This window comes from Pseudochaenichthys georgianus, chromosome 6 (assembly GCF_902827115.2).
Source record: "Pseudochaenichthys georgianus chromosome 6, fPseGeo1.2, whole genome shotgun sequence".
In the NCBI taxonomy this organism is placed as follows: domain Eukaryota; kingdom Metazoa; phylum Chordata; class Actinopteri; order Perciformes; family Channichthyidae; genus Pseudochaenichthys; species Pseudochaenichthys georgianus.
In genome coordinates this window covers 40,563,069-40,586,239 of record NC_047508.1, presented here as the reverse complement: position 1 = coordinate 40,586,239, position 23,171 = coordinate 40,563,069, and the positions used below count along the sequence as shown (strand labels likewise).

At 44.6% G+C, this 23,171-nt stretch overlaps 1 protein-coding gene across 1 annotated transcript in view; it reads right to left on the bottom strand.

Annotated features, from left to right (window-relative positions):
- The window catches only part of lrrk2 (leucine-rich repeat kinase 2), a 97,074-nt gene that overhangs the window by 63,875 nt on the left and 10,028 nt on the right, over positions 1 to 23,171 (bottom strand). Inside the window, 14 exon segments of the mRNA XM_034085447.2 lie at positions 962 to 1,132; positions 2,008 to 2,136; positions 5,789 to 5,928; positions 6,210 to 6,354; positions 8,063 to 8,190; positions 10,101 to 10,225; positions 10,412 to 10,541; positions 11,297 to 11,403; positions 14,281 to 14,354; positions 14,780 to 14,940; positions 16,556 to 16,675; positions 18,341 to 18,472; positions 20,629 to 20,763; positions 22,086 to 22,226. Of these exon segments, the coding sequence (XP_033941338.1) occupies positions 962 to 1,132; positions 2,008 to 2,136; positions 5,789 to 5,928; positions 6,210 to 6,354; positions 8,063 to 8,190; positions 10,101 to 10,225; positions 10,412 to 10,541; positions 11,297 to 11,403; positions 14,281 to 14,354; positions 14,780 to 14,940; positions 16,556 to 16,675; positions 18,341 to 18,472; positions 20,629 to 20,763; positions 22,086 to 22,226 (1,838 nt within the window).

The window sequence follows — 23,171 nt, the reverse complement described above, 5'->3', positions numbered from 1 at the left end:
TAAACATACATTTAGTTTAGTCAGAAAGGTCATCTTCAAAATAATTAGTTTGTCCAAAACCCAGATGTAATGAATGCACAAAGCTGCCTACTGTCTCTGTATCGCAGGCTGTGTGTCCTCCCCCCTCCCCCAGCAGGGAGCTGAGCCAGGTGGCGTCCAGGCGGCCCAGCCTGAAGCCCCCCAGGCAGAGGGCGTTGTTGTTCAGGTCCAGCCCCAGGCGGCCCAGCAGCTGGATGACGGTGGGACCCTCGCCCCGCTTCACGCTCACAGCCAGGGCCCGGCGCAGGTGCTGCTCGTGGGCCCCGTGGCTGAGCAGCAGCTCCACCAGCTCCAGAGGCCCCCCACGCTCACACACCTGACAAATACAGACGAGAGGTTGAAATCAAGTTAATCTAGTATTGATTAACCTGTCTATTATAGCACCGAGTGATTCAGTTTCAATTGGTAGAGTTTGAAATGTAATAGCAAAGACGGTCCATTACCAAATACTTGATAACATTTGTAATATTGTTTTCTAGTTTGATTACAAATGTTATACATTTGCTAAATATTGTATGTTGCTTTCATGAATGTACTGGGTTTAGTTGAATACAATTTAAATACAAAAAGGGCATTATTGGTCTATGATATCTTAAATATTGACACATGCACTAAACAACTTATCAGTGCCTAAGGTAATGCTTTCAAAATTATATTTGGTCGCCTATTTTGTCTTAATAATATCAGATCAATTCAATTTACGATACAAATAAACTAAACTCTGGGTTGCTATGCTTTTAGCCACAGTTGGTGCTTGAGCTAAATGCTAATATCGGCATGCTAACATGGTCACATAACAATGCTGACATGCTGATGTTTAGCAGGTGCTACACTTTTTCCTGAGGGTAACTCCATTTGGTAAACAATCCCATAGTGAACTTCTTTCCTTCATGGTGGCCGGTGAGCTTGTGTGACCTCTGACCTTGTAGATGAGCGACTCTGTTTTGGTCTTCCTGTTGATGTCGGCTCCCAGCTCGATCAGACACTCGGCCAACGTGGCGTCTCCGTCCTCGCAGGCCTTCTCCAGCAGACTGCAGTGCAGCTGGTAGTCGCACCACATCTTAGACAGAGCCAGGCACACCGACTTACGCAGCTAGAACCACACACACACACACACACACACAGAGGGGGCGTTAAACATTTCCTTTACTAATCAATGTATTCAATTAGCATAATATTTCCAGTCTTTCTAGCAAATAGGCTATCTAAGGAAGTACCAAGAAGTAGATAAAGGTAATAAAGAACATGTAATAAGCATGTCTGGTATGTCCTGTAGATTCCATTTGTGCTGTGTGTTGCTGTGTGTTGCTGTGTGTGTACGGCACGGCCTGAGAGTGAACCGGACTGTCTGCAGATACACAGCAAAGGACATGAGACTGAACATCCCTTGATTTACATGAAGATACATTGATTTTGAAAGATAAAGGAAATCAATCAAGTGCATGCCGCTGTTCTTGAGGTGGAAAATAGCTGTTAGCCGTTCAGGTGATCGTGTGTTGTGTGTGTGTGTGTTGTGTGTGTGTGTGTGGTTGTGTGGTGTGTGTGTGTGTGTGTGTGTGTGTGTGTGTGTGTGTGTGTGTGTGGACTAGCATTACTATACTTGTGGGGACCTAAATCTGTTTACATAGTCATGTGCGGGGACTCGCCTCCCTTATGGGGACAAATTGGAGGTCCCCATGAGGGGAATTATTAATTTTAGGTGTGAAGACTTGGTTAGGTTTAGGTTAAGGGTAAGGGTTAGGGTTAGGCATGTGTTGGTTATGGTTAAGGTTAGGATAAGTCTCCAGGAAATGCATGTAAGTCAATGTAATGTCCCCTGAAGTGATGTATACATGGTGTGTGTGTGTGTGTGTGGTGTGTGTGTGTGTGTGGTGTGTGTGTGTGTGTGTGTGTGTGTGTGTGTGTGTGTGTGGTGTGTGTGTGTGTGTGTGTGTGTGTGTGTGTGTGTGTGTGTGTGTGTTAACTCACAGCAGTGTTGCAGTGGTCGGGCGGCTCCTCTCTGAGGTGTTGGAAGATCTGTCTGTCAAAGCCTTCTCTCTGCAGCTCAGCAGCTGCTCCTGAACAGGCGTCCAGCATCCTCAACGCCACCTGAACACACTGTGAACACGCCACCAGAGAGAAGTCATGTCAGTTTCACTTGGAGAGAAAAGTATATATAATACATTCTCAATATTCAGACTCGCCTTAAAGGGCAGTAAACACCGTCTACTCTTAGTGCAACAGTCTGAGCTTCTGCAACTACATGAACATTTAACATCACGAGATAGCATTAAGACTGTTAATGTAAAACGTAACGAGTATATGAAAATACAAGCAAAATGTATTATTGTGTTCTAATTCTGAGACATAAGACTACATTTTTCTTTGATTCTAAGCAGTTCAAATGTTGTAATGACTCTACTTCATAAAGCTACAAACTGAAATAAGTTCATTTCTATGAGTTTCAGTTTTGTTTAAAGTATCCAGTCAACTGCTAATTTTCGACAGGCTGTCAAGGACGAAATGTAAAGAGATATCATAATAATAATAATACATTTATTTTGGGGGTGCCTTTCATAACACCCAAGGACACCTTACAGGGCATAGGGGCAATATAGGGAACAATTAAAACAGTGGATTTAGTGAAGTATCAGCCGGGGTACAAGGCAAACAGCAGGAAATGGACTACAGAAGGACACAAAAGGACACAGGGTACAGATTATAAAGAAAATGCCAGTTTGAACAGGTGGGTTTTAAGTTGGGTTTTGAATGTTGTTATGAAATCAGACTGTCGGATGTGTAGTGGCAGGGAGTTACATTACATTACATTACGTTGCATTTAGCTGACGCTTTTATCCAGAGCGACTTACAATAAGTGCGTTCCACCAGGAAGACACAACCTTGAAGAAAACAGAATCATAAAGTACATCAGGTTTCATAGAGCCAAGCATTTCAAGTGCTACTCAACTGGCTTTAGGTAAGCCAGTCCTTTTAGTATAAGTGCTTTGTTAGCAGTTCTTTGTTAGTAGTTCTATCGCTCGAGGTGGAGTCGAAAGAGATGAGTTTTCAGTCTGCGCCGGAAGGTGTGTAAGCTTTCTGCTGTCCTGATGTCAATGGGAGCTCATTCCACCATCTTGGAGCCAGGATAGCAAACCCACGTGTTTTTGCTGATGGGAACTTGGGTCCCCCTCGCAGCGAGGGTGCAGCGAGCTGTATGGCTGATGCAGAGCGTAGTGCACACGCTGGGGTGTACGGTTTAACCATGTCCTGGATGTAGGAAGGGCCAGATCCATTCGCAGCATGGTACGCAAGTACCAGTGTCTTGAAGTGGATTCTAGCAGTTACCGGAAGCCAGTGGAGGGAGCGGAGGAGCGGCGTGGTGTGGGAGAATGTAGGAAGGTTGAAGACCAGACGAGCCGCTGCATTCTGGATGAGCTGCAGAGGTCGGATGGCACATGCAGGTAGACCAGCCAGGAGGGAGTTGCAGTAGTCTAGGCGTGAGGTGACGAGAGCCTGGACCAGAACCTGCGTCGATTTCTGGGTCAGCTGGGGACGCATCCTCCTGATGTTGTAAAGCGTGTATCTGCAGCAGCGGGTTGGAGCAGCGATGTTTGCAGTGAAGGACAGGTTGTTATCTAGGATCACACCCAGATTCCTTGCAGTCTGAGTCGGGGAAACAACAGAGGTGCCGATGTTGATAGTCAGGTCAAGAGTGGGACAATATTTTCCCGGAAGGAAAAGCAGTTCAGTTTTGTCAAGGTTGAGCTTGAGGTGATGAGCGGACATCCACTGAGAGATGTCAGCTAGACAAGCAGAGATGCGTGCGACGACCTGGTCTCTGAGCGGGGAAAGGACAGGATTAATTGGGTGTCGTCAGCGTAGCAGTGGTATGAAAAACCATGTGGGCTAATGACAGATCCGAGCGAGTTTGAGTACAGGGAGAAGAGGAGAGGACCAAGAACAGAGCCCTGAGGGACTCCTGTAGTTAATTGACAAGGGCCGGACTCGGACCCTCTCCAAGTTACCCTGTAGGTGCGGTCTTTGAGGTATGAGGTGAGGAGGGAAAGTGCAGAGCCTGAAACTCCAAGTTCTTGGAGAGTGTGAAGGAGGATCTGATGGTTCACCGTGTCGAATGCAGCAGACAGGTCCAACAGGATGAGGACAGAGAAGAGGGAGGCTGCTTTGGCAGTGTGCAGTTCCTCAGTGACAGCAAGGAGAGCAGTTTCTGTGGAGTGACCTGCCTTGAAACCAGACTGGTGCGGATCCAGAAGGTTGTTCTGATGGAGATAACAGGAGAGTTGTTTAAAGACAGCGTGTTCAAGTGTTTTAGACAGGAACGGGAGGAGAGAGACAGGCCTGTAGTTTATAACATCAGACGGGTTGAGAGTGGGTTTCTTCAGGAGAGGGTTTACTCTTGCCTCCTTGAGACTGTTTGGAAAGTGACCAGAAGTTAGAGAAGTGTTGATGAAATGGGTGAGAAAAGGTAGAATATCAGGAGCGATAGTCTGAAGGAGGTTTGAAGGGATAGGGTCCAGAGGACAGGTGGTAGGGTGGGCAGAGGTAATGAGGGTAAGAACCTCACTTGGAGAGAGAGGGGAAAAGGAGGTTAGTGTGCGGGTGGAAGAAGGGTCTGATGACCCAGCGGTGAGTCAGAAAAAGAAGAGCGAATATCATCAACCTTTTTTTCAAAGTGGTTAACAAAGTCGCTTGACAGAAGGGAGGAGGGGAAGGGGCTTTGGGGGGTCCAGAGGGTGGAGAAGATGGAAAATAGTTTTTTGGGATTGGAATAGGAGGATGGATCTTATCTTGAAAGAAAGTGCTTTTTGTCTGAGAGATGGAAGCAGAGAAAGAGGAGAGGAGCCTGATAGGTTAGGAGGTCGTCACGGTGTTTGGATTTCCACCGTTTCCGCTCTGCTGCCCGAAGGACGGTTCTATTAGCACGCAGTGCGTCATTTAGCCAGGGAGCAGGAGGGGACTGACGAGCCTGCCGAGATGTGAGAGGACAGAGAGAGTCCAGAGAGGAGGAGAGAGTAGAGAGGAGAGTTTCTGCAGCAGAGTTTGGAGGCAGGAGTTGGAACGAGTCAGAGGAAGGGAGGGCTGAGAGCACGAGGAGGCAAAGGTAGAGGGGGAGAGGGAACGGAGGTTACGGCGGACAGGTGCAGGATGAGAAGAGATTAGTTTGTTCCAGAGTCTGGGAGCCGAGCAGCTGAAAGCTCGAGCACCCATGGTTTTGAGGTGAGAGCTTGGGACGGTGAGAAGTCCTACGGACGAAGAGCGGAGGGTGCGGGAGGGGGTGTACTCCTGAAAGAGGTCGGGTGATGTAGTTGGGGGCAAGGTTATGGAGAGCTTTGTATACGAGTAGAAGTTTTTGTAGTCAATACGGTAGCGTACAGGAAGCCAGTGTAGCTGAGTGAGAATGGGGGTGATGTGGTCGGATGAGTTGGTGCGGGCAGCAGAGTTCTGATTATTTGCAGTCTATTGAGGAGTTTGATGGGAAGGCCAGTCAGAAGTGCATTGCAGTAATCAATCCGAGATGTGACGAATGAGTGGACCAGGATTTCAGTGCTGGGTTGGGACAGAGATGAGCGGAGTCTGGAGATGTTCCGAAGATGAAAGAAGGCGGTACGGGAGATGTTTTTTTATGTGTGGTGCGAATGAGAGGGAGCCGTCCAGAATGACACCGAGGCTTTTCACTTGGGCAGCGAATAGTATGGGGAAGCCGTCGATGGTGATGGTCATATATTGAACATGTATGCCGTTTTAAAGTCACCTTGAGGTGCATCTCGGAGTCGTCTCTGTACTGCAGGAGGGAGGCGACCACGACGGAGGCCAGAACAGGAACGATCATCCTCGACAGCTTCTTCTTGGACACAAGGAAGCTGAGCAGCGTCAGACCCCAGAAGTGAATCTCTGGAATAAGACGGGAAGTTAGAGAAAGCAAGATAACTCGACTATAATATTGATATCATATTTTAAATGTTCAAATGGGGAACATTTCAGTTTGTAGTAGACTTTTAGTCAAAGAAACCGATTGTACTCTTCTTCTGGAACTCTTCCGGGATCTAATTACTATTTCCTAAGTAAATTAAACCAAATCAGAGGGGGCTTATCAGAATTAGAATCGTTTATTGGAGGGGAAATTGTGACATGAGTTCCTTTACGTTATGATTATTTCTGACTCATTTCCATACCTCTGTCCTGTGGGAACATCTGTAGTGTGTGCAGCACCGTGTCGATCGCCCCCTGCTGGCAGAGCAGGTCCACTGCACCGGAGCAGTCAGCCAGAGAGGAGAGCACCTTCAGACCACTCCTCTGGATGAGCTCGCTGCTGATGAACTGCACACACAAGTATCATGTTAAACATATTTCATGTTAAAGTACCGTCCGTGAACCAAAGAGGGAAAACCATAGTGTATATAATATGTAATATGCTTTGATTTAACCACTTTGTGTTGCAACAATATTGAACATTATACGTTTTATGAAGGTAGGAAGGAAGAATTATTATATTAGACTGCATGCGTATTTGCTCGGTGTACCTATTACATTTTATTTAATTTGTTTTCACACAACAGCTTTGAAAACAAATATTTACATTGTTCTTTTACATTCATAAAGACTTGCCTTATATAACTACGTTTTTAATTTAGATAGTTTTTGTCGGAGCCATATGTTAAAATGTATAGTTGATATATTGAATCTTTTGTTATTAGTGCTATCCTATCATTTATTTGAACGAGCCGTGTGAAATTGACGGCTGTAGTGGAAAATTTATTATTATCATTCTTATTATTATCCTTATTATATCTTTCATATGTTTAAACCAAATGCTTCTTATTTCCTCTTGTTGTGCTTTTACCATTATTATTCTATTATATTCTCTTATGAGTTTCCCAGTCTCTGCAAGGCCACAGCTGTTTCAGCAGACTGGGAGACTCATACACAGTCAGACACATCACGAACTTCCCTGCTCTGAGAACCGTTATGCTATCTACTCAAGGCCACTGGGTGTCTCATCAACAATCTGACTGTGTGAACCCAGATTGTTCTCTTTCCCACTCCTTTTCTATATAACCTTTGCTTTTCCATTGTTCTGCGCACTCTCGCGCAGACTATTTTATACTCTGTGCGACTTGTGACATATTTATATTATTGTATCGTGTATTTGAAGCTTCAAATAAATAACCAAAAGACAGCTTTGCTTGATTCACCATTTATTTGTATTGTTCATTTGACTTGTACTCTCCAGCGCTGTGTTGGGCCCTAGATTTCCATAACACGGCGTAGACAACCGCAGCTGTACGTGATTACGAGACGTTATAGCCGACGGCAGCTGCTGGTGATTGGTGTGTGAGAAGGAGAAAAAAGCACCGAGCAACATCGTTTTTTGCCTGAGAGAATATGTGTATTTGATACCTCTTAAAAAAACTATCCTGAGACGTATTTTGTCCGAGTCAAGCTTATTTGCTATCTGTGAGCCGAATGTTGGATTACTGGAACTACAGTTATCAATAATAAAAACCCGTCATTGTGTTAAAGTATGGTCAATCCAGTGTGTATCTTATTTAGTAATAAACTCTTTAAATGGCAAAAAAATTAGCTCAAAGTTAAACCTTAAATAATTCCTTTTAGCTTTCGACTCCAACGAGATGCCTTTTTTTGTGTTTTTTGCCAACGTACCCCGCCCCACCTTCAGGCAGGGGGGATGAAACAACCACGTGGGAACAAAAAAAACGTGTTCACCATTCAAACTATTCCTTCTACTGGAACATTCTTTACAGAAATGTAATTACTCACTCTTCCGATGTTTAGATGCAAGACAAGCGACTGTACAACGTGTGTAATGAATGGATGAGCTGTTGTTTAATCCGTGTAATGAATGAGAACTATATGGACTGTCCTGCTACACTAAATCCTATTAGGGGGACATTCAGTATTCTCTTTGTTCTAGGATATCTGTCGCATTTTATTGAATGAAAGTGCGTAAAGAAGACTGGAAGGAAATGGACCTAATACGAGAGAGGGTTTGTCCATGTGTTCATACCCTGTTGAGAACCTCCAGGTAGAGTGTGTGAGCTCCTTCCACCACACACTGGTTCTTCAGGACCTTCAGGGAAACGTCAGCCATGTCTGGGTCTGCCACAGAGACGCCGTGCTCTCTTAGACTGCGGTCTGGGAATTCAACACACAAAGTGCAAAGTCAAGAACGAGCGGCAAACACACACACACACACAGCCGCTCCTTTGTCGCTGGTCATCGCTAATCTCATTAGCGGTGTTACGAGTTCAGTGCTGCGCGGGGAGGCGGAGGACACTGTAACCTCATAGAAATTAAAAGCAGCGAAGAAGCAGCACCGAAACAGCTTTGTTTACACAATACTGGATATTGTATATGAGATGTATTCTTGTCCTTCATGAGGTCTGTATGTAGCGCTGTGCCCTTTCGACTTAATTCCCAGAATTCCCAATTAAATGTAATTTATGACAGCAGCAGTGGATTCCTACATCCGAGTGAAAGATAATGATCTAACGTTAGGGAATAATTCTCATAGATGTTTTGCCCTCTGGCGTTTATGACTAACCTTGGCATCTGTTTCCTCCCTTAAGGGGGGGGCTGCTTCAGACATTTGTTGTTGTTGTTGCCAGTTTATCACCAGGCATCTTTCGGTCAAACATTGTTATGGGGACATTTGGAACGCTTCCTTCTCGGGGCTTGATGACTCCAAGGTGTGAAATCTTCGAGGCCATTAGCGTCAACTGCAAGTAATCCGCTGTCCCCAGCTGTTTGGACTATCTAGTGAAGAATGTGGATTACCCTCCAAACCAGTTCAAACACCATGCGAGAGGAAGGGTTCTTCACAATTGATTGTGGCAACTCAACCGCGTGGTCAGATCGTGGCCCGAGACATGTCTTGTGAATTCTCCGGCCGAAGCTCCAAATAAAGCGTCAGTGTTTGCCATCAAAGCTCCAGCTCTCCTCGTGTCTCTCGGAGTCCTGACTCCAATTGCTACAGAAGTTTCCCCAGAAGATTTTGCAACATTAGAATTCATCTGCTGTTCATACAAAAAAGCGTCTGTTGAGGTTACCAAATAAACCTTCAAATGTATTTTGTGTTATTGTGCTGTTACGTGCCAGGCAGGCTGTACTGGTGTGGTTTTCCTTCCCTCGTGTGTTTCTCTCTTCTCCCTGTCTTCTGCACAGCTGATCGGTATCTGCCTGTGCACCTGAGTCTGATGGCTGATTGGATCCTCTCACCCTCAGCTGGCCTATCAGCAGCCGACCGTAAAGGAGGCACCCAGGAAGTCTTCTCTCTCACCCTGGGCCTGTTGCTGATGAGGAGCCTGCAATTCACTGCCTTGTTCTAACCTTTGTTAATGTGTGTGTGTGTTGAGAGGTGGGGGAGTTAGGTAAGTCTGGGGTACCCTGTACATTTCTCATCACGTAGGTAACTAATGTTAATACACACTAGGTTAGGGGATTGTTGCCACCCCTGTATTCTGTGTTGTCCAGTTCTGAGTAGTTTAGTTTGAGGGTTTTTGTTTGGTTTCAAAGGATAGATGTAGAGATAGGCCTGGTTTTGTTATGCTTGTTTCTTTTGTTTGGCACAATCTCCTTTGACTCCTCCTCCTCCCACGAAGAGTATTTCTGTTCAATGTATGCTCCGTTGGGGCTTAAGGAATAAACCTTTTGTCAAACTTTACGCCGACTCCCTCATAATTATTGGTTGTTGTGTGTTACTGTCTCCAGGTCCCCGAGACCTTAGTGGGGACGTAACAGTGCTTATATTAATGCCATTTATGATGATGCTAGATTGCTGTCAGACTGCCTCGTTAATACAGGTGCGTGCTTTATTGCGCAGTCAAAGTATACAAACATATTTCTCCATCACTGCCTTGGTGCATTTGGTTTGACACGTACCCACACCTGTGAATTCACAGTATATGTTTCTTTCACCCGTTTAACAAATCCTTCGCAGGTTAAACACCAGCACTCGACCCAGGGCAGGATCCTGCCTTGGACTCCTAGAAAAGATCAGCATATAACCTCAACATGTCCGAGTCAGGTGACCTCGGATGTGTCACCTGGGCAGAGGAAGACGAGGCTGGCCTGCAGCGCCTCCAGCTGAACCCCCGGCTGGAAGTTGTGGACCTTCATGCTGATCAGGATCTGAGTCATGGCCATGGTCAGCTCATCCAGACTGGCCGTCCTGCAGACGCACAGACACAGGTTGAGAACATATCATTCCTCGAAGATTATTACTTCATAATAAACACGTTTGAAAATAAAAGCACTATCGACAAATGTGGACGATCTGTGAAAAAGTCTACTCCTTGTTGTGCTTTAATTTGACCCTTAATGACCCCCAAGTTGGACACACTGTGTTTTTGCCCACCTTCCCTGGAAGAGCAGTTTGAGCAGATTGCAGGCGCTGATGGAAACTTGAGCCGAGTTTGAGTGTCTCTTCATCATCTCCACTAAGTTGACATGAAGGCCACTGGACAGCAGCAGAGAGCGCATCTTACCTGCAGACAGAGCAGGCAGACATTCACTGAACGAGCCAACAGAACCTGCAATAGGTCAAACTATCTGAGAAGTCGACACTGAGAAATCCTAGAAGTTAACAAAAAAAGGCTAAATGTATACTTAAAAAACCCTGATGTCTTTCTCTCTTATCAAATGAAAACAACCTCCATCATGAATGGTTGATGATTAACAAACATCATTCATGTTTTAGACCCACACTGGAAATTAATGGACTAAAAAAGGCTCAAAATCTAAAGTTGATGAAACCTTTATGTACAATTGTGTTAGTAAATTCAAATAAATGTAACCTAAAACTTTCCAAAATGGCTGATCGCAACTTCATTCACATTTCGGGATTTTTTTTACATCTGCATATTTTTTTTTTTTTTGCAGTTTATATCATGGCTACTAAAAAGTTAAGCTCAACCACTTTTCACATCATTGTAAGGTAAAAAACGTTGATAATATAATTATCAAATATCATATAATAATAATAATGCATTAAAAAAATTATTGGAGCACTTTTACAGGTGCTCAAAGCGCTTTACAAGTACACATTACACATATTAGACACGTAAGAGTCATCACTGCGGGCAAAGTGTCTTGCCCAAGGACACAACGGCGTGGCGGCCGAGGCGGGATTCGAACTGGAGTTCACCAGCGCCCCGTGATCTGATGACCAACGCTCTAACCACTGCGCCAAAACCACAACATAATTGCTTTAGTGTTGATAATGATAGTGTTGGAGACTCACTGTTGTGTGTGAGCAGTGTTGAGATGGCACTGGTAGCAGCTTGAAACACTCGGGGAGAGGAGGAGTGGAGCAGCATGGCCACCATCAGCTGTCTGTGGACAGGAGTCCTGCAAACACACCACGGGCAACAAGGACATTAAATCCCCTCAGAGGACATATTCATTCATGTCTTATTCAACCCTGATGACATGAAAAGCAAGACGTGCACAACACTTAATTCTGCATTCTCCTGATCTAAAAGAGGTCCATTTATAATTCCTCATGTCTCTTCTACATCAACATGTGTCCCCTCTTCTCCATGTCTCTTCTACATCAACATGTGTCCCCTCTTCTTCATGTCTCTTCTACATTAACACGTGTCCCCTCTTCTTCACGTCTCTTCTACATCAACATGTGTCCCCTCTTCTTCACGTCTCTTCTACATCAACACGTGTCCCCTCTTCTTCACGTCTCTTCTACATCAACATGTGTCCCCTCTTCTCCATGTCTCTTCTACATCAACATGTGTCCCCTCTTCTCCATGTCTCTTCTACATCAACATGTGTCCCCTCTTCTCCATGTCTCTTCTACATCAACATGTGTCCCCTCTTCTTCATGTCTCTTCTACATTAACACGTGTCCCCTCTTCTTCACGTCTCTTCTACATCAACATGTGTCCCCTCTTCTTCATGTCTCTTCTACATTAACACGTGTCCCCTCTTCTTCACGTCTCTTCTACATCAACATGTGTCCCCTCTTCTCCATGTCTCTTCTACATCAACATGTGTCCCCTCTTCTCCATGTCTCTTCTACATCAACATGTGTCCCCTCTTCTTCATGTCTCTTCTACATCAACATGTGTCCCCTCTTCTCCATGTCTCTTCTACATCAACATGTGTCCCCTCTTCTTCATGTCTCTTCTACATTAACACGTGTCCCCTCTTCTTCACGTCTCTTCTACATCAACATGTGTCCCCTCTTCTTCACGTCTCTTCTACATCAACACGTGTCCCCTCTTCTCCATGTCTCTTCTACATCAACATGTGTCCCCTCTTCTCCATGTCTCTTCTACATCAACATGTGTCCCCTCTTCTCCATGTCTCTTCTACATCAACATGTGTCCCCTCTTCTTCATGTCTCTTCTACATTAACACGTGTCCCCTTTTCTTCACGTCTCTTCTACATCAACATGTGTCCCCTCTTCTTCATGTCTCTTCTACATTAACACGTGTCCCCTCTTCTTCACGTCTCTTCTACATCAACATGTGTCCCCTCTTCTCCATGTCTCTTCTACATCAACATGTGTCCCCTCTTCTCCATGTCCCTTCTACATCAACATGTGTCCCCTCTTCTTCACGTCTCTTCTACATCAACATGTGTCCCCTCTTCTCCATGTCCCTTCTACATCAACATGTGTCCCCTCTTCTCCACGTCTCTTCTACATCAACATGTGTCCCCTCTTCTTCATGTCTCTTCTACATCAACATGTGTCCCCTCTTCTCCATGTCCCTTCTACATCAACATGTGTCCCCTCTTCTTCACGTCTCTTCTACATCAACATGTGTCCCCTCTTCTTCATGTCTCTTCTACATCAACATGTGTCCCCTCTTCTCCATGTCTCTTCTACATCAACATGTGTCCCCTCTTCTCCATGTCTCTTCTACATCAACACGTGTCCCCTCTTCTCCATGTCTCTTCTACATCAACATGTGTCCCCTCTTCTCCATGTCTCTTCTACATCAACATGTGTCCCCTCTTCTTCATGTCTCTTCTACATCACCATGTGTCCCCTCTTCTCCATGTCTCTTCTACATCAACATGTGTCCCCTCTTCTTCATGTCTCTTCTACATTAACACGTGTCCCCTCTTCTTCACGTCTCTTCTACATCAACACGTGTCCCCTCTTCTCCATGTCTCTTCTACATCAACATGTGTCCCCTCTTCTCCATGTCTCTTCTACATCAACATGTGTCCCCTCTTCTCCATGTCTCTTCTACATCAACATGTGTCCCCTCTTCTCCATGTCTCTTCTACATCAACACGTGTCCCCTCTTCTCCATGTCTCTTCTACATCAACATGTGTCCCCTCTTCTCCATGTCTCTTCTACATCAACACGTGTCCCCTCTTCTCCATGTCTCTTCTACATCAACACGTGTCCCCTCTTCTCCATGTCTCTTCTACATCAACATGTGTCCCCTCTTCTCCATGTCTCTTCTACATCAACATGTGTCCCCTCTTCTCCATGTCTCTTCTACATCAACATGTGTCCCCTCTTCTCCATGTCTCTTCTACATCAACACGTGTCCCCTCTTCTCCATGTCTCTTCTACATCAACATGTGTCCCCTCTTCTCCATGTCTCTTCTACATCAACATGTGTCCCCTCTTCTTCATGTCTCTTCTACATCACCATGTGTCCCCTCTTCTCCATGTCTCTTCTACATCAACATGTGTCCCCTCTTCTTCATGTCTCTTCTACATTAACACGTGTCCCCTCTTCTTCACGTCTCTTCTACATCAACACGTGTCCCCTCTTCTCCATGTCTCTTCTACATCAACATGTGTCCCCTCTTCTCCATGTCTCTTCTACATCAACATGTGTCCCCTCTTCTCCATGTCTCTTCTACATCAACATGTGTCCCCTCTTCTCCATGTCTCTTCTACATCAACACGTGTCCCCTCTTCTCCATGTCTCTTCTACATCAACATGTGTCCCCTCTTCTCCATGTCTCTTCTACATCAACACGTGTCCCCTCTTCTCCATGTCTCTTCTACATCAACACGTGTCCCCTCTTCTCCATGTCTCTTCTACATCAACATGTGTCCCCTCTTCTCCATGTCTCTTCTACATCAACATGTGTCCCCTCTTCTCCATGTCTCTTCTACATCAACATGTGTCCCCTCTTCTCCATGTCTCTTCTACATCAACATGTGTCCCCTCTTCTCCATGTCTCTTCTACATCAACAGTATAATAGGGGACCTTTAAGTGTTGAAATCAGTGGTACCTCTCTTCCTGCTCCTGCTCTGAATGCTTCACTCCGTGCAGAAGCAGATTGTGGACGGCCCAGCTGGCCGCTTCCTGAGGCGGCAGAAAGGATTGACGCAAGTTAGAGACTGTTAAAAAAGTGCTTCTTTGTGAAATATGGTCTGCAGCTGGAGGGACAGAAGCACTTTTTGTACATCGCTACAGTGTAGAAATGTCACAGGCTCCTCCAACAGTGCAACACATTCAAACAGATAAAATGGTGCAAGTAAATACAAATAAAATAGGATAGAAATAGTGCAAGGAGAGTCTATCTACAAGTAACTGGAATATGATATATTAAATAAATAATTTGTAAGTTGCAAACAGATGAATGTTATGGATGTCCTTTCAAACGGTCTTATGGCCTGTGGAATGAAACTGTCCCCGAGTCTGGTGCTTTTAGACCGGACGAGCAGACAGAGCCGTTTGAGGCTGGGGTGATGGGGGTCTTTTATTGAGACTTGACACTGGAGACTGACCTGAACGTCTGGATCCGCGGCGTGGAGCTCCAGCGCCGAGCAGCAGGCCTCCATCCAGCCCAGACCCATGTCCTCCACCTCCTCCCGACCCCTGTTCTCCTCCGCCTCCCCCTCCTCCAGACCCTGCTCCGCCACGGCTTTGTTCTGCACGATGGTCGCGGCTAACAGACGGAGAGAATGCCGTGTGAATAACTCCACTGTGCGAGATATTATCACAGCATATTCTGTCCTTATCAACGGCCGTGTGCTGAAAAACATACAACTTGTCCTTCACAGACAATCAATTTACGTGCAATTTTCTACTGAGGACTCGTCGTTAATCCTCTGACGGCTGTGCTTGTGCAGCTCGTTGGGAATATCTCGTAGTTCACAAAGCTCGATACATAGCTGGTTCGAAATAAGGTCAAAGAAAAGTAGTCTGTTGACTTTAAGTGGGTTCAATCCCCTGGATATCCATCTATTGTTTTGGTTTAAAGACTAGAAACTACAGACAGGAGTTGGAGAGCTTGACAACGACAGGCTTCTTTACCTCCAACAGATTCTAACTGTGTGTAGTATCATTTATCTTCTTCGTCTAACACTGCCGTGTGATGTTGTGTTGAGGTTCAGGCATTGTTCTGTTATCATCAGCGTGGGTATACATATAGGGGTTAAATATAGTGTGTGTGTGTGTGTGTGTGTGTGTGTGTGTGTGTGTGTGTGTGTGTGTGTGTGTGTGTGTGTGTGTGTGTGTGTGTGTGTGTGTGTGTGTGTGTGTGTGTGTGGTCTAGCATTACTATAATTGTGGGGACCGACATCTGTTTTCACAGTCACGTGTGGGGACTCGCCTCCCTTATGGGGACAAATTGGAGGTCCCCATGAGGGGAATCATTAATTTTAGGGTGAAGACTTGGTTAGGGTAAGGGTTACGGTACGTCCACACAGCAGCTTTTCAAAAATCTTGAAAATCTTGGAGCTGGGTGTGTCTGACAGCTTGGGGATTTTTTGCGAGCAACGCGACCAACAACCAATCACATGAATCTCCCGCCCCCGACATACAAAGCAAAAAACCCCGGGGATTTTATGCGAGCAATATATATATAAATAAACTCCCCAAACAGGCGGAAACCTACCAGTTTCCCCCACTGTCTCTGCCTCCTCCCTCCATGCTGGTTCCTCCGGTTTGTATCCCGTTAATAGTTCTGGTCGTAAAGAACCGGGTGATTTGCTCCCGTAGTTTCTCGTTTGGAATATGAGGAAATGAACTGCGGTCTCGTTCTCCCTGCTTACACGCGGTTTGATTGGCTAGCGCTTCTACTGTCAGATTTGCATAAACGTGTTTGATTGGCTGACGCTTCCAGCTCAGATTCAAAAGTTGAACATTGCTCAACTTTTGAATCCTGGACATCCTGGAAATCTTCGCTTCGCTCCCCCACAATGCAGTTCGGCGAAAAGCGAGGCAAAGTGACGTCACCCCCATTCAAAGTCAATGGGCAGAGAAGCGTTGGAAGCGGTGGAAGTTTCTTCTGAAGCTGCTGTGAGGACGTACCGTAAGGCATGTGTTGGTTATGGTTAAGGTTAGGATAAGTCTCCAGGAAATGCATGAAAGTCAATGTAATGTCCCCTGAAGTGATGTATACATGGTATGTGTGTGTGTGTGTGTGTGTGTGTGTGTGTGTGTGTGTGTGTGTGTGTGTGTGTGTGTGTGTGTGTGTGTGTGTGTGTGTGTGTGTGTGTGTGTGTGTGTGTGTGTGTGTGTGTGTGTGTGTGTGTGTGTGTGTGTGTGTCCGTCCTCACTCAGGTCAGCCAGGCAGGACAGAGCGGCCGCCTGCAGCTTGGCGTTGTCGGGGAAACGCTGACAGGCTCTCACTACGATCCTCTGCACCCCGTTCAGAACCAGGATGTTGTAGTAATTCTCTACGAGGAGACACGGAAACAAGCGCACCCTGGATAAAGCAGGTGCCTTTATTGACCCCTTTAATCTTAACGCGTTCTGGCAAACACATCAGGATGAATCCAATCCAAATAGTGAGGGTTCATTGATTTAGCAAACAGGGTTATCACTGAGCGTCAACAAGTGGAGAGATACTCAGTTATTCATCGTCAGGGAAACTCAGGGTTATTAAATGTTGAACACAATACACACTAAAGTAAACTATGAACATATGCAAACAAAACATATGTACTATGTTATTGCTAGTGTACTTAAACAATAACACAAAACAGATAAATAGTATCTCTTCAGGTGTTCAGAAACTAGATACCTTTTCCAGTCCTCTATTGTAACATTTGGATCTATTCAAAATGGACATAGGGACAAAATGGCTGAAACCAACAACACATTTATTCACAAAATAGACCAACTGAAATGTTGTTGGGGAAGTTAGAGGGTGATCAAGATGCGACTTAAAGGTCACCAATCCACTTCTCCATGTCTCTCCTACATCAACATGTGTCCCCTCTTCTTCATGTCTCTTCTACATCAACATGTGTCCCCTCTTCTTCATGTCTCTTCTACATCAACATGTGTCCCCTCTTCTTCATGTCTCTTCTACATCAACATGTGTCCCCTCTTCTTCATGTCTCTCCTACATCAACATGTGTCCCCTCTTCTTCATGTCTCTTCTACATCAACATGTGTCCCCTCTTCTTCATGTCTCTCCTACATCAACATGTGTCCCCTCTTCTTCATGTCTCTTCTACATCAACATGTGTCCCCTCTTCTTCATGTCTCTTCTACATCAACATGTGTCCCCTCTTCTTCATGTCTCTCCTACATCAACATGTGTCCCCTCTTCTTCATGTCTCTCCTACATCAACATGTGTCCCCTCTTCTTCATGTCTCTTCTACATCAACATGTGTCCTTTCTTCTTCATGTCTCTTCTACATCAACATGTGTCCCCTCTTCTTCATGTCTCTTCTACATCAACATGTGTCCCCTCTTCTTCATGTCTCTCCTACATCAACATGTGTCCCCTCTTCTTCATGTCTCTTCTACATCAACATGTGTCCCCTCTTCTTCATGTCTCTTCTACATCAACATGTGTCCTTTCTTCTTCATGTCTCTTCTACATCAACATGTGTCCCCTCTTCTTCACGTCTCTTCTACATCAACATGTGTCCCCTCTTCTTCACGTCTCTTCTACATCAACATGTGTCCCCTCTTCTTCATGTCTCTTCTACATCAACATGTGTCCCCTCTTCTTCATGTCTCCTCTACATCAACATGTGTCCCCTCTTCTTCATGTGTCTTCTACATCAACATGTGTCCCCTCTTCTTCATGTCTCTTCTACATCAACATGTGTCCCCTCTTCTTCATGTCTCTTCTACATCAACATGTGTCCTTTCTTCTTCATGTCTCTTCTACATCAACATGTGTCCCCTCTTCTTCACGTCTCTTCTACATCAACATGTGTCCCCTCTTCTTCACGTCTCTTCTACATCAACATGTGTCCCCTCTTCTTCATGTCTCTTCTACATCAACATGTGTCCCCTCTTCTTCATGTCTCTCCTACATCAACATGTGTCCCCTCTTCTTCATGTGTCCTCTACATCAACATGTGTCACTTGCATGTCTGACCTGATGTGAAGCTCCTGAACAGGCAGCAGGCGGTCTCCTGAAGCCCCTCCTCCTCGGGGAAGGCGTCCATAGCGGCGATGACGAGGCTGTAGCAGCGAGACCCCCCCGACATCAACATCTCCACGTTACTGCCTGAAGGACAAAAGGTCATAGACTCAGAACAATGACGCCATCTCTGCGGCTTTATTTCAAATGGCAACCTGCATGTTAGAAGTCAATAACTGACGTTGGCAGATTCAAGATGGACAACAAAAGTAAATATGAAACACAGCGCAGACAACCAGGAAGTCAGGAAGAGTCCCTCACAAATAACAGAACAGTCTGGAATCCCCCTCTGACAGTAATAACTTCTCCATCTACAGACACAGATTAAAGTGGAGACACATGTTTGTGACTGAAGCTTTGCCACTTTTCCACTTTTCATTCAACTCCAGCTCCATTAATGCAGAATTTCCCCGGACTGGTAAGATGTCACAAACAGACATGGCCTGTGTTTCATTGGACCAAAAAGAAGCTTTGCACACATACATCGACAAGTGATTAAGCTTCTCTCAACACAGGAGGAACTCTAGCGGCGCCATCATGTGAAATAGCTTGGCCTTACGATCAGATAAGGTTATGACAGACTGATCACCGTTTCAGATAATAAAAAAGACAACATCCCCGAAAGCAGTGCGTGATGACATCATTATCGTACGCTTCAGGTCATTAAGAAACAGTGTCCCCTTTACAAAACCTAGAGAGAATGAAAACATGTCCTTATCAGTACATACACTGAACAAAAATATAAACGCAACACTTTTGTTTTTGCTCCCATTTTTCATGAGATGAACTCAAAGATCTAAAACAGTTTCTATTTACACAAAATAACCATTTCTCTCAAATATTGTTCACAAATCTGAAAAAGTCTGTGATGGTGAGCACTTCTCCTTTGCCGAGATAATCCATCCCACCTCACGGGTGTGGCATATCAGGATGCTGATTAGACAGCATGATTATTGCACAGGTGTGCCTTAGGCTGGCCACAATAAAAGGCCACTCTGAAACGTGCAGATTTGCTTTATTGGGGGGGTGTGGGGGTGTCCGAAAACCAGGCAGTATCTGGTGTGAGGGGTAGGGGTAGGGTTAGGGTAATGTTGTGAATCGAGTGGCCCATGGTGGTGGTGGGGTTATGGTATGGGCAGGCGTATGTAATGGACGACGAACACAGGCCACTCGATTCACAACATTACCCTACCCCTAACCCTAATCCTACCCCTCACACCAGATACTGACTGGTTTTCAGACCCCACCAGACCCCCCCAATAAAGCAAAACTGCACGTTTCAGAGTGGCCTTTTATTGTGGCCAGCCTAAGGCACACCTGTGCAATATTCATGCTGTCTAATCAGCATCTTGATATGCCACCCCTGTGAGGTGGGATGGATTATCTCGGCAAAGGAGAAGTGCTCACTATCACAGATTCTTTCAGATTTGTGAACAATATTTGAGAGAAATGGTTATTTTGTGTAAATAAAAAATGTTTTAGATCTTTGAGTTCATCTCATGAAAAATGGGAGCAAAAACAAAAGTGTTGCATTTATATTTTTGTTCAGTGTATGTTGTTCTTTTATTGTCCAAATGGACGAGATCCTTTTGACAATCTTAACTTTTAAGAATTTCTGGCTAAAAGCCAATATTGTATCGATCTCAGACACTCCATTGGGAACAGGCCAGAAGGAGTCGTTTACTAAAGTCGTAGTAAATGCCCAAAATATCCTTATAACTTGTGCAATGTGAAATATCTTTCAGTTCCTCTTTTTTCCTTTCAGAGTGCATGTAATGTTGTAAAAGAAATATTCTGGCCCACCAACCAAATTATCGATTACATAATGATGTGTTCTATGAGAAATACGCAGAGCCTCACTTAATGAGTTTCTGTGTCCTTCCCCATGAGGGAGTTTCCGTGTCTCTATTTTCCTCAAACACAACTCAACAGCTGTTGTTACTCTGGAGCATAACGCCACACGGTCTACTGTTCGAGGCATAATCTAATTACCATCAAGACAATTCAAAAAGCCTAACGGTGACATCACCATCGTCTGGTGGGGTTATATACAGTCGGTCATGTGAAATAAGAAATAAAAGGTTTGATCTTATGTGTTTAAACACATGTGAAAGAGGCACATGAATGCACTGAATCCATCCACGTATCCTCAACAACCTAAGGTTTACTTAAATACTACATTTAGTTGCTTTTCGTCTCTTTTAGACGTCACAAACATTCTGAGGGATGTCCTGAGGTCTCACCGATGCGGGCCAGAGGCAGCAGAACCTTCATGGCCTGCAGCAGCAGCTCGGGGCTGTCGGAGAACCTCTGCAGAGCCGCCAGAACCACAACGTGATCCTGGTTCTCCACAAACTCCACCAGGTGCTCATCACTCACTGGAAACACAGGCACGAGAAAGATGTTCAGTGTATGGACACAGGCAAGTAGAAAGATGCTAAGAAAAGGCTAGCTAACATGCTAATATGTGAGCATGTCACTCTTCAAACGGTGCTGTTAAAGTAGATGTGTACATGCTAAGTGTAGGCCTGTTAACGGGTACAGTTCAGCCCAAAGCAATACATCCAGATCATTTGGATTGGAGATATTGGGCGGAGTGATATCTGCCTCTCTCCACAATAATGGCAATGTCTCGTTCCAGAAACTATGACTACTCAAGATAATACACAAAACACTGCTGTGAGCAGTTTCAAGTAGGAACTGTTTTATTTCTACCAGATTACACCCACAAAGCGTATCAGTGCTCATGAGGAAGCTGGTGCTCACTTGTTGGGAATGTGCTGTAGATAAAAAACTATGTTTATATTATAGGTGAAACTGTTCCTGTAACTTGCTATTTGAAGCTTATTAGAAGGCGAGTATGGGCTGAGATGGATGATAATGTTAGCTTTAGGCTAAGCCCAAGTGCAGCTTAGATTGACAAAGCATAGCCTCAGACAGGGGGGTCAAACTCAAATACACAGTGGGCCAAAATAAAAAAAAATCAGTTCAAGTCGAGGGCCGGACTGGTTCAATGTTTATTGCAGAACTTATTGAAATGAACTTATTGCACATATTAAACCTGGAACTAACAAAGCTTAAATTATTGCCTATAAAAACAACATTAAACATTAAATAATCAGTTGCATTTATTTCTTATGGCTCTATCTGCAGCTTTTTTTTCTGTGATGCTAGTTCAGATACTTGGCGTCTCATCTTGGGGGCAAGGTCATCAATGTTTGGGCTCAGGCTCTGAGCGGAGGAGACCCTCAGGATGGAGTGAAGGAGTGCGTGCGATATACCGGCGGGCCAGATCTAATAGTGATTAGAAATTATCCTGAGGGCCGAAATTAAATCCACCACGGGCCTGATTTGGCCCCCGGGCCTCGAGTTTGACACATGTGGGTTAGAAAAATGTGAGGCGAATCAAATTGGATGATGTGAAGCTGAACTTACAAATATCCTCAAACAGCCAACAGGAATAATAAACCTTAGTTTCCCTATTTTGTATTCGTTGATGGTAAGATAAGAATAAAAGCAAAGCTACATCTACATAATGAGCCTCACAGGACTCTTCAGAACCGTTTAGATGAATATTTAAAAGTCAGATTTGTCACTCTAGTCTAGCACATGACCTTTAACATCTCAACCAGGACAAAGGACATGCATGTTACACACACCCCCCCCGAGCGTACAGAGGTCAAACGGAGTCCCTGCTCACCTCCCTCCTCCAGCAGCAGCTGCAGCGCGGCACAGCCCTGGAGCTGCACCTCCTCACTGCTGGGGAACATCTTCATCGCCTGCACCACCAGGACAAACACATCCTCCTCGTCCTCCTCCAGCACCAGCCGAAGAATCATGTCTGCAGAAACAACATTTAACATGTGTACAAGTTAGTTTGGGAAACGGCACGATGTGTTTAGCTAGTGAATATCTCAGAATTGTTTGTTTAGAACAAATGAAGTATTAATTGGTACCATCTAGGGGTGTAACGGTACACGTACCGAAATTATTCAATATTTAAAAAAACATGAAATGACAAGCAAGTCCTAATGTCAAACTGGCTGCTTAGGTACTAGTACAGTACAAATACAGATTATTTCAGTTCATCGAAAAGCTGCACCTTAATGTTTATTTTATATTTATTTGAGTGAATATTCATAGTTTAATAATAATTAAAAAAGCCAAAACTAATATTTTATGTTTTGTGAGTACTTGTACAGTAAAGTTCAAATACAGATTATTTCAGTTCATCGAAATGCTGCACCTTAATGTTTATTTTATTATATTTTGTATTTATTTGAGTGAATACATTATTCACAGTTTAATAATAATTTAAAAAAAATATGTTAATATGTGATAATTTGTTCTGCTGTACCGAAAACGTACCGAACCGAACCGTGACCTAAAAACCGAGGTACGTACCGAACCGAAATGTTTGTGAACCGGTACACCCCTAGTACCATCTCATTTAACCCGTGTGGTGTTCACATTGTGTCACTCAGCCAGTGTTCGTGGGTCTGGTGGGCCCGCTGCCTTTTTGGGCTTCAAGTCAACACAATCAAACTATTTTACTTCATCCCAATTACAAGCAATCTGAACAGCATGCTTAATATGTGCCCTTTTGTTTGATCACATTAATGAATGAAAGTGCAGCTTGTTGTTTGGCCCGCTGACCGGCTGGTGCTGTGGCTCGTCTTTTTGTTCCAACTAGCTGATGCTCAATCTCATCCTCTTCTTCAAAGTCACTGTCAGACTTCTCAGAAATGTGATCGTCGCATTCTGAAACCTCTTCATCATCATCATC